A 14,561-nucleotide genomic window follows, 5' to 3' on the forward strand; every position below is an offset into this window, starting at 1 on the left:
TTTTTTTGTTTGTTTGTTTGTTTTTTACTTTCTGTTTCTGATATTTCATTGTTGGTGTAAAGAAATGCAACAGATTTCTATATATCAGTCTTGTATCCTACTAACTTGCTGAATTAATTTCTTAGCTGTATTAGTTTTTGTGTGGAGTCTTTAGGGTTTTCTGCAGAGTGTCATCTCACCTGGATATGACAATTTTACCTCTTCCCTTTTTTTTTTTGAATACCTTTTATTTCTTAAATGATTGCTATGCCTGGGACTTCCAGTACTATGTTGAAGGAGAAATTATCCTTGTTTTGTTCCAAAGTTTAGCAGGAAGGCTTTCAGCTTTTTACCATTGAGTATTATGTTGGCTTTGGGTTTGACCATAGACTGACTTTTTTTTTTTTCCATTTATTTTTATTAGTTGGAGGCTAGTTACTTTACAATATTGTAGTGGTTTTTGCCATTCATTGACATGAATCAGCCATGGATTTACATGTGTTCCCCATCCCAATCCCCCCTCTCACCTCCCTCCCCATCCCATCCCTCTGGGTCATCTCAGTGCACCAGCCCTGAGCATTTGTCTCATGCATCCAACCTGGACTGGCAATCTGTTTCACACTTAATAATATACATGTTTCAATTCTCTCAGAACATCCCACCCTCCCCTTCTCCCATAGAGTCAAAAAGTCTGTTCTATACATCTGTATCTCTTTTTCTGTCTTGAATATAGGGTTATTGTTACCATCTTTCTAAATTCCATATATATGCGTTAGTATACTGTATTGGTGTTTATCTTTCTGGCTTACTTCACTCTGTATAATGGGCTCCAGTTTCATCCATCTCATTAGAACTGATTCAAATGTATTCTTTTTAATGGCTGAGTAATATTCCATGGTGTATATGTACCACAGCTTCCTTATCCATTCATCTGCTGATGGGCATCTAGGTTGCTTCCATGTCCTGGCTATTATAAACAGTGCTGCGATGAACATTGAGGTGCACGTATCTCTTTCAGTCTGATTTCCTTGGTGTGTATGCCCAGGAGTGGGATTGCTGGGTCATATGGCAGTTCTATTTCCAGTTTTTAAAGGAATCTCCACACTGTTCTCCATAGTGGCTGTACTAGTTTGCATTCCCACCAACAGTGTAAGAGGGTTCCCTTTTCTCCACACCCTCTCCAGCATTTATTGCTTGTAGACTTTTGGATAGCAGCCATCCTGACTGGCGTGTAATGGTACCTCATTGTGGTTTTGATTTGCATTTCTCTGATAATGAGTGATGTTGAGCATCTTTTCATGTGTTTGTTAGCCATCTGTATGTCTTCTTTGGAGAAATGTCTGTTTAGTTCTTTGACCCATTTTTTGATTGGGTCATTTATTTTTCTGGAATTGAACTGCAGGATGACCATACACTTTAAATATTTTATATTTTCACACGCTTTGTATATTTGTCAAACTGAGCCTGTTTCTTCTCTACAGATACTTTTGCCAACATCAATTACAACACATCTTAAAAGATTTACTGCAGGTAATGAATTCTTTCTGCTTTTTTTTTACATCCAGAAAATTTGAAATTTTTGTCATCTTTTTTGAAAGATATTTTCACTGTGTACGGATATTTTTGGACTTTAAAGATGTTGTTCCACTATCTTCAGCCTTGCATTGTTTGTGACAAATAGTTGGCCATAACTCTTGTGTTTATTACTTTGTATATAATGTATCTTTATAGATATTTACTTCCCTGATGGCTCAGATGGTAAAGCGTCTACCTACAATGTGAGAGACCAGGGTTCAATCCCTGGGTTGGGAAGATCTCCTGGAGAAGGAAATGGCAACCCACTCCAGTATTCTTGCCTGGAAAATCCCATGGACGGAGGAGCCTGGTAGGCTACAGTCCATGGGGTCGCAAAGAATCAGACACAACTGAGCAACTTCACTATAGATATTTTTACATTGTCTTCTTGTCACTGATTGATGGATGTTTAGACTGCACTGTGTGACATGTGGGATCTTAGTTCCCTGAGCAAGGATTAAGCCTGTGCCCTCTGCATTGGAAGCTCAGAGTCTTAACCACTGCACCTCCAGGGAAGTCTCATTTTGTCACTGATTTAAAGCTATTTCATTGTTTTCTTCATATTTCTTGTGCTTGGGATTTTTTAAATTTCTTGGATCTGTGATCTTAGTTGTTTTTTTCTTTACATTTGTAAATTTATTTAGCCCTTGTTTTCTGTTCTTTTCATTTTGGATAGTTTTTCTATCTCAATATAGTCAAGTTCACTAATCTCTTCAGGATTGTCTAATCTGCTGTTAATTTCATCCAGTGTATTTTTTCATTAGGACATGGTTATTTTCTTCTCTAGAAGTTTCTTTTTTCACCTTTTTAATATATGCCATGTTTCTCCTAAACATGTCCAGTTTTTCCTCTAGTTCATGAATATATAGAATATAGTTATTATAACTTGTAATGTCCTTGTCTGCTAAAGTCTATCATCTGTGTTATTTCTGGATTGGTTCTGACTGATTTTTCACCTCATTATGGATCATATTTTCCTGTTTCTTTGCATGCTGGGTAATTTTTTATTGGAGATACGGCATTACAGAAAGATAGCTTATACTTATTTTCCATAGCTAAACTCTCAAGGTTTTCTGGTGAATCCACAAACCACTGAAATTGTTTTCTCTGATACCACTCATTAATCCACATAATGAATGACAGCTTTTTCTGACCTCCTTGCTAGATTGCAGCAAATTGGTGTATCTGAAAAAAAAAAGTGCAAACAAGATTCACCATTCCAAGACTGTCTGCAGCATTTATTCTTTCCTTTCCCTCTTTCTTTAATTTAAATCTTGGTGGGTTTTGTTTTTAGTTACTTAGAAGTCAACCCGTGGTTGTGATCTCTGTTGTGTATGAGTAAGCAGCATGCTGATAACTAACCATGTGTCTTTAAGTTTTTCTTTAATGTCAGACACAAGAGAATGTTGAGTTCAGAGACAAGCAAAACTAATATAAGGTGCTAAAAACCAGAATACTGTTTTCCTTCAGGGAAGAGGGAGGGTAGCAGTAGAAAGGAGGGGTAAGAAGGATTTCTGGAATTCTGGCAATATTCTATTGTGAGCATTCTACTTTGTGGGCATTCATTCAACTCTACCACTATTTTGTGCACTTTTCTGTAGGTCTGTTATGTATCAGTTATAATGTATATTTTAAATGATGGCCAACATCTGGTAAAAATAAAGTTGTATTTATAGTTCTGAATTTAAGAATAAATTGCATATGGATTAATCATTTAGCTGTTTCTTTTAAACCAAACCATAAACGTTTAATAAGAAAATATAGGCGAGAAATTTTATTTTATTTTATTTATTTATTTTTGGCTGTTCTTGGTCTTTGTTGCTGTGCAATAGCAATATAAGTGTTTATTCAATAAATTGAAATTTTACCAATACAGGATGATTTCCAAGATATATTGCTAAATGAAAGAAGACATATACATAATAGTTTGGGGACAGCGCTCATGTTTTGTCAATTAAAAAGAGTAAATCAGGGACTTACCTAGTGGTCCAGTGGTTAAAGATTTTGCCTTCCAATGCAGGGGGTGCAGGTTCAATCCCTGATCTGGGAGCTAAGATCCCCCATGCCTCATGGCCAAAAACCAAAACATAAAACAGAAGCAGTAATGTAACAAATTCAATAAAGACTTTTAAAATGGCCAGAAAAATCTTAAAGAGCAAATAACACACACATATGTGTATATACCTAGATCTCTGTGAGGAGAAATAGGAATCGGATAAAAATCCATTGTCATTGGGTGAGTTTGGAGTCAGGGTTCTTGCAGGGGGCAGACTTCTTGTATACCCTTTGAAATTTGAGCCAAGTATTTTGTGTTTTTAAAAAGAAGTAAAATTAACCCTTAGTTACAAAAATGGGTAGCAACTTGGGAAATGTATGTAACTCAGTGTTAATTGGGAACAGAATAGAAGACCATGTATTCTGCAATGCTATGATTTTCTGTGAAAGTGGGCAGAAGAACACAAGAAGTCTGTATTGCTGGATTTTGCCGTCCAGAGCTTCTGATGCTGAACATGGGATGGTGGTGGTGATGCTGAGGATGCAGATAAGGATGAAAATGTCTACCCCACCCACCCCCCACCAGTTACACCAGTCAGCCCATCTTGAGATCTTCAGTCTCCTGGCCGCCCCTTGGTTCAAACTTTGGGGAAACATGGAGTGAGCAGGAACCTCCCTCTCTTTTCTCCAGGGAGCCATCTGCCAACCTGCTTTGGGCTGTTCATCCCCCCAGGTTCAAGTTTTCCCCCAGCTCTTGCAGCAGACAGTCTCTTGATCACGTCAGGGCAGTGGCTTCTTGTCCCCTTGGCCCAGAAGTTTCAGCCTCTCTCAGGACTATCCCAGTTCCAGGTCCCAATTCCCTCTCCAGCCTTCTGAGACCATCAAGCTCCTTAGGTGCCCCAATGGGAGGAGAACATCACTAATGAGGCCCTGGGGCTTTGGATCCAGTAAGACCCTTAAGTGGGCCCTGGGAAACCTATTAAGCATCCCTTTTCTTGTTGAGAGTCCCTGGGAACAGAAGTTGAAAGATGACAGGCAAAGAGGGAAGATGAGGAGGTGGAGGCTATAGGCGCCTCACTTCCTACAAAACTCCTCTACAGTCTCCGCTGCTACCCCATCATTTTTATTCGCAGAGGAGCTGCTGTTTGATCCTGGCCTTGAATGAGTAGATTTTCAGATGGGGAAAGGATATTCTGACATGGAGAAGGATGCGTGAGGTCAGGGAGGTCGGAGCGGCCAGGGCATGTGCAGGTGGCTGGCAGGGCGGGAGATGGGGGGATTGTGAATAAGGGGCAGGGCAGAGGATGGTGGAGAGGAGGCCAGAAAGGTGTTCTGGGTCCACGCTGTGATGGTATGAAATTGTGCTTCTTCCAGCCAGAATTTGAGCCACTTTCTGCACAACCCCAACTAGATCACTCCCTCTGTCAGGAGTCATGGCTAAGGTCACGGCTGAGGATCAGAGGGTGGGCCAAACACCCAGCCAACCGAGGAGCTGAGGATTGAATGCAGCTGGAATTTGGGGTCTGGGCATCTCCTCTAAATCAGTCTCCACATTCTGGTCTCTCTTCTCCTGGGATGCCAGGGAAGAGGGCACCTCATGGGTGCAGGTGGTGGAGACTGAGTCCTGAGCTCTGCTAGAATTCAGCACCTGAAATCCAGGTTTGCAGGGGAGAGGAAGCCCCGATGGCGGTGGTGAGGGAGTGAGTCCGAGGCCCAGAAAGCTGGGGAGGCAGGAGGTCCTCTCTCTCCCTGGCCCTGGCTTGGTCGTGGTCTCCGCCTCCCTCTCCTCCTCTCAGTCTGGCTCTGGCTCTGTATCTGTGTCTGTCTCTGCATCTCTCTTCCTCCCCCTGTCTCGGTCTCTTACCACTTTTTCCTCTCTCTGTCTCTGTTTCTCCATCTCTCCCTCTCTTTCTCTCTGCTCCATCTCTCTTTCGTAAGTCCAGAGCCTGGTGAACCCCCTGAGCTGGGGACACGGCCCAGCGACACGTCTTCACCGCTCACCTGTCTGCGGCCCTCGACAGGTGCAGCCCTGCCCGTTTCTGGTCTTGCGTCTCACTCTGCGGCTGCCTCTTAGCCTCTGGGTCTGCTGTTTTCTCCCTCCTTCCGTGCCTTTCTATTTCCCCTCTTTGGAGGGGATGGGGGACAGGTGAGCGCCCCAGAGAAGAGTGGGTGCCCTCACTTAAGAGCACAGACTGCAACCAGCCAGCCCCGGGGACAGATCCTGATTCCAGAGGATGTTGTGTGACCCCTTCAGCAGCTCCGTGTCTCTGAGTCTCAGCTTCCTCCCCTGTAAACAAGCAGTAATGATGATTACGGCTCCATGGTGCTCTCATGAATATTAAATAATAGGGTGCACGCTGAGCACTGAGGACACAGCCTGCCCCCCATGAGGACTCAACAAATAGCAGTAACAGCGCCCCTGCAGTGGTGACTTCGATGCCGTCCCTCAGGCCCATCCGTGTTTACAGGGAATGGTGTGGGGGGAGGGGGCAATGCCAGTGAAGAGCCAGGCAGGGTCAGGGTCTCTGGACAACTTCCCAGGAGACAGTGGAGGAAGAGCTGAGGCCAGGGGTTGGAGAAGAGAGGCCCAGGCCCCAGCTTGCCGGCATTTCCCGTCTTAGAATCAGAGCAGATGGCAGAGGCAATGCTGACCGACCCACGGCATGCGCTGCCGCCCCGGTCCACATGCGGCCTCTCCTCTCTCCACGGCTTACCCCACCTCTCCAGGTAACTCCCCGTCCAGAGTGATTGATGCATGCCAGATAGGCAGGCAGCAGGAAGCAAATGACAGGATGAAGCATGTCTTGATATTCTGGTATTTTTTCCAATGCCACCTCCTATAGCAGGGACTGCTGTGCCAGACACTTGCCGTCCGTCTATCATGAAAACCATTCTCTGGGGTTGGGGAAGGCTGCTGGTGCTGCCAAAGGTTCAAAACTCTCTCCGGGCTCTCTCCACCGGTGAGACAAGAAGCTCAGTGTGTGTCCTCACACCATCCTGGCTTCAAGAGGACAAAGGAACTAGACCCTGATACCTGGGGATACTCTCGGGCCACAGAGAAAAGACGTGACTTGGGCAGCATCATAGAGATGACTAGAAAGCAGACCTCCATCCTCACCCCCCACATCCCTGTTATCTGAGCACTGCCCCCCCCAAATTGAATGATGAGGCAGAACATGTCCAAAAATGCATGGCACACAGGTGTGCAAATGGACACACAAACACACGGGTGTAGCTAGATAAAGCTATATTGATAAGTATACTGGCCTAAGGCCCCTCTAAGATCCATAAATGGACATCTACTGTATTTCCTTTACTGATTCTAAATTAGACTGACCTCTTACAACTTCTTTATGGATTCCGAAAACATCAAAATATCTTTCAAAAAATGGCTCCGCTTGGGAGTAAAAGCATAAGCACAAACTCATCTTTTGATAAAACCATATAGTATCAGAACAGGAAGGAACTTTCAAGACCATCTGGTCCAACTCTGTTACGTTAGGGGAGAGGAAACAGACAGGGATGCGCCGTGACCAGCTTAGCGGTTGGTCATGGATTTCATGGTTCACAGCGTGCTGGCTGTTGGTCTGGATTCTATAAAGTGACCTCAGGCAGGAGGAGAGGAAACACTGGTTAGATATGAAGAGACAGCTCAGGGATGCTGGAATGTCCACATCAGGATCAGCCTGACCAGGTGGTTTGATGTGTGTCAATGGATGTCTGTTGTGCTATTAACATATGTAATTGCCTTGGAGCAGTGATTGGACCCAGCCAGGTAGGGCTCCTCAGGAAAGGTGAGCTTGAATCAGCTTTCAAAGGGGTGACATTTTAAGAATTGGGAGTGTATGGAGAGAGAAGAGAGGAGGAAGAATGTGTCTCTTGTTGAGATGGCAGGACAGCTGAGTTCAATTCAGTCACTCAGTCGTGTCCGACTCTTTGCAACCCCATGGACTGCAGCATACCAGGCTTCCCTGTCCATCACCAACTCCCAGAGCTTACTCAAACTCATGTCCATCGAGTCAGTGATGCCATCCAACCATCTCATCCTCTGTTGTCCCCTTTTCCTCCTGCTTTCAATCTTTCCAAGCATCAGGGTCTTTTCAAATGAGTCAGTTCTTTGCATCAGGTGGCCAAAGTATTGGATTTCAGCTTCAGCATCAGTCCTTCCAATGAAAATTCAGGACTGATTTCTTTTAGGATTGACTGGTTGGATCTCCTTGCAGTCCAAGGGACTCTCAAGAGTTTTCTCCAACACCACAGTTCAAAAGCATCAATTCTTTGGCGCTCAGCTTTCTTTATAGTCCAACTCTCACATCCACATGTGACTACTGGAAAAACCATAGCTTTGACTAGATGGACCTTTGCTTTTCAATATGCTGTCTAGGTTGGTCATAGCTTTTCTTCCAAGGAGCAAACGTCTTTTAATTTCATAGCTGCAGTCATCATCTGCAGTGATTTTGGAGCCCCAAAAAATAAAGTGTTGCACCATTTTCATTGTTTTCCCGAGAGTTTTGCCAAGAGGACGCACTGGTCATAGCAAACACCCTCTTTCAACAGCACAAGAGAAGACTCTACACATGGACATCACCAGATGGTCAATACCTAAATCAGATTGATTATATTCTTCATAGCCGAAGATGGAGAGATTCTATAAAGTCAGCAAAAACAAGACCAGGAGCTGACTGTGGCTCAGATCATGAACTCCTTCTTGCCAAATTCAGACTTAAATTGAAGAAAGTAAGGGAAATCACTAGACCATTCAGGTATGACCTAAATCAAATCCCTTATGATTATACAGTGAAAGTGACAAATAGATTCAAGGGATTAGATCTGATAGAGTGCCTGAAGAACTATGGACGGAGATTCATCACATTGTACAGGAGGCAGGGATCAAGACCATCCCCAAGAAAAAGAAATGCAAAAAAGGCAAAATGAGGAGGCCTTACAAATAGCTGAGAAAAGAAGAGAAGCGAAAGGCAAAGGAGAAAAGGAAAGATATGCCCATGTGAATGCAGAGTTCCAAAGAATAGCAAAGAGAGATAAGAAAGCCTTTCTCAGTGATCAGTGCAAAGAAATAGAGGAAAACAAGAGTGGGAAGACTAAAGATCTCTTCAAGAAAATTAGAGATACCAAGGGAACATTTCATGCAAAGATGGGCACAATAAAGGACAGAAATGGTATGGACCTAACAGAAGCAGAAGATATAAGAAGAGGTGGCAAGAATACACAGAAGAACTATACAAAAAAAGATCTTCATGACCCAGATAACCACAATGCTGTGATCACTCACCTAGAGCCAGACATCCTGGAATGTGAAGTCAAGTGGGCCTTAGGAAGCATCACTACGAACAAAGCTAGTGGAGGTGATGGAATTCCAGCTGAGCTATTTCAGATGGCAGAACAACTGACCCTTTAAAAAAAAAATTGGGTTATGGTTGCTTTAATGTGTTGTTAGTTTCTGCCGTACAGAGAAATAAACCAGTTATACATATATCCATACTTTTTTGGATTTCCTTCCCATTTAGATCACCACAGAGCACTGAGTAGAATTCCCTGTGCTGTAGAGGAGGTTCCCATTAGTCTTTTGTACATATTAGTGTATATATGTCAATCCCAATCTCTCAAGTCATCCCACCTCCCTTCCCCTCTTAGCAGTCATACATTTGTTCTCTACATCTGTGTCTCTATTTCTTGTAAACAGATTCATCTGTACCATTTTTCTAGATCCCACACATATGCATTTTTGTTTGTTTTATGCGTTAATGTTTGTTTTTCTGACTTGACCTTTGGTACCGGGGTGGGGAGATGAACAGTGATTTTAGTAGGGTTTTTTGGGGGGGTGGGGGACATTGCTCTGATGAAGAGACGACTCATTGGGAAAGACCCTGATGCTGGGAAAGATTGAAGGCAAAAGGAGAAGAGGGTGGCAGAGGATAAGATGGTCAGATAGCATCACCAACTCATCAGTGGACCAAACTCATCAATGGATATGAAACTGAACAAACTCCAGGAGACAGTGTAGGCCAGGGAATCCTGGCGTGCTGCAGTCCACAGGGTCACAAAGAGTCGGACACAACTTAGCAACTGAACAACAGTAAACAACATTGACCTTGAAGACGATTGACTGCATGGACCCCACCTGAGATTAACCACAACGTGGATTTCAAATGGCCAGGAGCATTTGGGGAGAGGAGCCCACAGAAGTTGGGGCAAGTGGCTATTGTGAAAAAGGGTGGAGCCTCTGACTCTCTCTTTGGTTCCAGGGCCAGATACCCAGGTTAGGGATGTGATAGGGACACGGAGGCATACGTGTGGGAGAAATGAGGCCTGAGTAACTAACTCCTTCACTTACAATCGTTCGGCCCAGCAACAAGCACAACTCGAATCTTTGGTTCCAGGAGGCTGAATTGAGTGGTGTTGCCATAACAACCGTGGAATGAGAGGATGCCACCAAGCCTGCCTGGGGGCCAGGAGTCTTCACCCACATGGGACATGACTTGTGAGTTCCTCCTTGAAGGAAGAATGGAACCTCCCATCTTTTTTAGGAAGATGATGCTGGGACTCCAGGGCATCCTGAATGAGCAAGACATGAAGCTGGATGGCACGCTGTGCTGAGGACTTTGTAGACTTAAACCTGAAGGTAAGAAGGGATAGTTGGTATCCATCCTTTCGAAGGGTCGTTCCCATTGGTGGTACAAAAAAGTGGTTAGAAGGATGCAGCCAGGAGCAGGTGGGCCGGGCAGGATCTGTTGGGATCATTCAGGGAAAAGAAAACAGGAGTCTGGGGAGAAAAGAGCCTCTGGAGGCTGTCAGTAGTGACCGCGGGGCGCAATGCCCTGTTGTACTTGAAGGTGCAGGAGAGGGAATTCACCGGCCATGCTTTCCTGGTTTCCAATTTCAGTGCTGGACCAGCTCCAACCACAGAAGGAGGGGGAGTTTGGGTCTGAAGCAATGCAGTGAGTTCAGGACTGGTTGGGTTGGCAGTGCTGCTGGAATGCCTACGGCCTGCCGCTAAGAGACGGGAGTGGGTCGTGAAAGAGATCCGGGGCTCACTTAAGTCAGAGAACAGGATGCTGTCGCTCAGGAAGGCTCATCACAACGCATAGAGGGCGGGTCATCTTCCTGGCCCGGTTTTTTCCCTGTAACTTCGTCAGAGGGAAACAACAGGCCCGGGTCTGCCAGGGGTTTGTCCCAAGTCCTGTCAAGAGAAAGGAATGGAAAATAAATACAACAGAACACAGAGGTTGCGGCAGGTCAGAGAGGAACACATGAGTCTTACCAACAGGGATCTAGGAGGTCTGACCTCGTGTAAGGGAGGAAGGTTGGGCCTCTGCAAACCGGAGACACTAATGCTGCTCAGGGTCAGCTGGTGGAAACGGGGGCCTGTTCAGTCTTCCAGTCCAGGGTTCAGCCGCGCCATATGGGTTGTCATCACCATAGGCTGGAACCTGGGAGGCTGGCCCCAGGGTACAGGTGGTGTGGGGTTTAGAAGGCAGGATAGAACCAGAGGGCAGTGGGCAGGTATGAAGAAGACCCCTGGATGCCTGGAAAAGCAATGGGGTGCAGGAGGCCAGAAGGGAGGGTGGACCATGGCTCCGAAAGTCTTGAATTTCTGGAGGATGTTGAGGCTGCTGGAAACGAGGTGGAAAACACTGGGTTGGGGAGAAAGCGCTGTATCCCTAGGGTGGTTGCAGGAAGGGAAGCAATGCGTGGGCCAGAGAAGGCAGGCGTAGGACGAGCCAAGGAGAAGAGAAGGCCCCGCTGCTCCTTGCCCAGGTCCCAACGATGAGTCACTGGCCCGAGTCCAACGGGAGCGTCCCATGGGAGTTTGTGATCCTGGGCTTCTCAGGGTGGCCCCCGGAGCTCCGGGCGCTGCTCTTTGCCCTCCTCCTGCCGCTCTATCTGGCCACGCTGACGGGGAATCTGCTGATCGTGGGCCTGGCCGTGGTGGATGCCGCCCTGCACACCCCCATGTACTTCTTCCTGGGGGCCCTGTCTGCCGTGGAGGTGGCCTATACACTGGTGCTGACCCCGCCCATGCTGGCCGGCTTCCTCCTGCCACCCGGGGGCCAGGCGGTGGGCCCCTCCACCTGCGCCGCCCAGATGGGCCTCTTTGTGGCGCTGGGGGGCTCCGAGTGCCTGCTGCTGGCGGCCATGGCCCTGGACCGCTACCTGGCCATCTGCCACCCCCTCTACTACCCCCAGCTCATGACCGCGGGGCTCTGCTGGTGCCTCCTGGCCTGCTGCGGCCTGGGGGGCTCTCTCCTGGCCTTGGGCCTCACCACGGCCATCTTCCAGCTGCCATTCTGCCACGGGGGCCTGGTCAACCACGTCTTCTGTGACCTCCCGGCAGTCTTGGTGCTGGCCTGCGGCGACCGGGACCTTCAGGAGTGCGTCCTGCTGGCGGCCTGCCTGCTGCTGCTGGTGCTGCCGCTGGCCCTCATCCTGCTCTCCTACACCCGGGTGCTGGCGGTCATCCTCGGCGTGGGTGGGGCCGCGGGCCGCCGCAAGGCCTTCAGCACCGTGGCGTCCCACCTGACGGTGGCCGTGCTGCACTACGGCTGCGCCATGGCCATGTACGCCCGGCCCCTGCGCAGCCGCTCCCTGGAGGAGGACAAGCTAGTCTCGCTCATCTACATCAACCTCACCCCGCTGCTCTACCCGGCCATCTACACGCTGCGGAACCGCGACGTGCAGGGCGCGCTGTGGCGGGCCGTGGGCCCCAGGACGCCAGGCGCCACCCACCAGGCTGATGTCACCTAACGCTGATGCCAGGTGGGGTCTGTTCTGAAGTCCCCTCTCCTGGGCGGAAACCTCACATTCCAGAGCCATCTATGATTCCCCAAGGCCTACTGGACACAACCTGGAGGCAGCAGACAAGGACCCCAAAATCAGGCTCCAGCCTAGTTCTTCTGCTTCTGTGGACATTTTGAGTGGATAGATCTCTCTGAGGGGGGTACCGACCTGTGCATTGTAGGGCCCTCAACCGCATCCTTTGTCTCTACCCACGTGGCACACAGCACTCCCCTACCCAAGTTGTGATGGTCAAAAATGTCCTCACACGTTGGCAAACATGCCTTAGGGACAAAGCCACCCCTGGTTGAGAACACCTGCTCTGAGTCGTAGCCACACAGTATCTTTTGAAAAGGAGTGAGTATTCACGTAGGAGAAGTCTATGGCAGCACTGTTTATAATAGACAAAAACTGGAAATGATCCAGATGTTCACGAACACAGAATGAATACAGCCAGCTTGTGGCAGGACTACCCTGGCAGTTCAATGGTTAAGACTTTGCCTTCCAGTGCAGGGGGTGCAGGTTTGATCCCTGGTTGGGGAGCTAAGATCCCACGTGCCTTGCAGCCAAAAAACCAGAACATTAAACTGAAGCAATACCATAAAAGAACTTAATAAGGAATTTAAACAATGGTCTACGTCAAAAAAATGTTTCAAAAAACCCAGCTTGTGGCTTGTTCATGCAATGGAATACTACAAACAACAAAAAAGAATGAAGTACTGCTATTGGCAAAAAATGAGAACACCACAGATATAATAGTGTAAGAAGCAAGACGCAAAGAACACATACTGCATGCTCCCATTTAAGTAAAGGCCAATGACAAGCTCATGTGTGGCTTTTGATGTTGTCGTGGTGGTTAACTGGGGGAGGGGTTTGGGTTGGCTGAGGGCACAGGGAGATTGCCTGGATGCTGGCAACATTCTATATGTCAACTTGGGTGGTGATTCCATGGGGTATATGTATGTGCAAAACTTCACCAAGATGCATCCTTAAGATTTGTGGAGTTTGTTTTATGTGAGATGAACTGGGACTGGTTCAAGCCATTCACAAAGAGAAGCTTCAAATGATCACACTTGTACTCACACTGCTTTGTGCTGCCTTTTTACATCTATGAAAATCCCTCGTATAATTCAGCAGTAAGTCCCATCACCATACCTGCTGTAGACTGAACGTGTCCCCCCTACCCCGAAATTCACATGTTGAAAACTGCTCCCCATTATTAGTCTGTGATTAGGAGGTGGGGGGGTCTCTAGAGTTGATGAGGTCGTGAGGGCAGAGACTTCACGAATCAGATAAGTGCCCTTATGAAAGAGACCCAGGGACTTCCCTGGTGGTCCAGTGGCTAAGGATCCACACTTCCCATACAGGGAGCCCAGGTTTGATTCCTGATCAGGGAACTAGATCCCACATGCTGCAATGAAAACAAACTTAATGTTACCAAAGGGAAAAGTGCGGGGCAGGGGGGATAAATTAGGAGTTTGGGATTAACAGATACACACCTACTATACACAAGATAGATAACCAACAAAGACCTACTGTATAGCAGGGGAACTCAATGCGATATTCTGTAATGACCTATAAGGGAAAGGAATCTGAAAAATAGACCTATAACTGAATCACATTGCTATACACCTGAAACACAACATCGTAAACCAATTTTACTTCAATTTTAACAAGAGAGAAGGACAAGAGGAAGAGACTATAAAAGAAAGAAAAGCAATCTTATGGAAGGGGGTCCCCGGCCATCTGTCTGTGCCAGCTCCATTCCTACCTTCTGCTGCTCTGAGGTCGGTGCTCAGGAACCCGAGGCACACAGGAAGCCCCCTCCCACAATTCTTCCCCAAATCCTACAGCTGTGAGGAAGTCCTCATTCCAGAGATGCTGAGGGATGGCCATTCTAACAGCCTGGTGTCTGCAGCTGATTGGCTTCAGTGCGTCTCCTGGGACCGGGTTAGTCCCGAGGGCCACCAGTGGCCCTGTTATCCAGGCTGCACGATATGAGTGTTGGCCACCACCGAGGAAGTCTTGGTCCTTGACCAGCCAGCAAGGGCCTTGGAGCTGTCTAGATGCCGAGCATGGTTGGTTGCAGCTGCTTTGGAGCCAAGATCAGTCCATGTGGGGACCCAGCCTGTGTTTGCTAATGGTGGTCCTGCATCCCTGGGTTCTTTTTTATTGTTGTTGTTAATATCTATTTCTTTGACTTCACCAGGTCTTAGTTG

General features: G+C 47.1%; 1 protein-coding gene across 1 annotated transcript; it reads left to right on the forward strand.

Moving 5' to 3' along the window:
• The first annotated feature begins 11,334 nt into the window (after positions 1–11,334).
• Positions 11,335–12,312, forward strand: LOC122432899 (olfactory receptor 10AC1-like). Its single transcript, XM_043455198.1, has one exon. It carries the CDS (start codon positions 11,335–11,337, stop codon positions 12,310–12,312), a length of 978 nt encoding a protein of 325 aa, XP_043311133.1.
• Positions 12,313–14,561: the final 2,249 nt, after the last annotated feature.

The sequence above is a fragment of the Cervus canadensis genome, chromosome 32 (assembly GCF_019320065.1).
Source record: "Cervus canadensis isolate Bull #8, Minnesota chromosome 32, ASM1932006v1, whole genome shotgun sequence".
Lineage (NCBI taxonomy): Eukaryota > Metazoa > Chordata > Mammalia > Artiodactyla > Cervidae > Cervus > Cervus canadensis.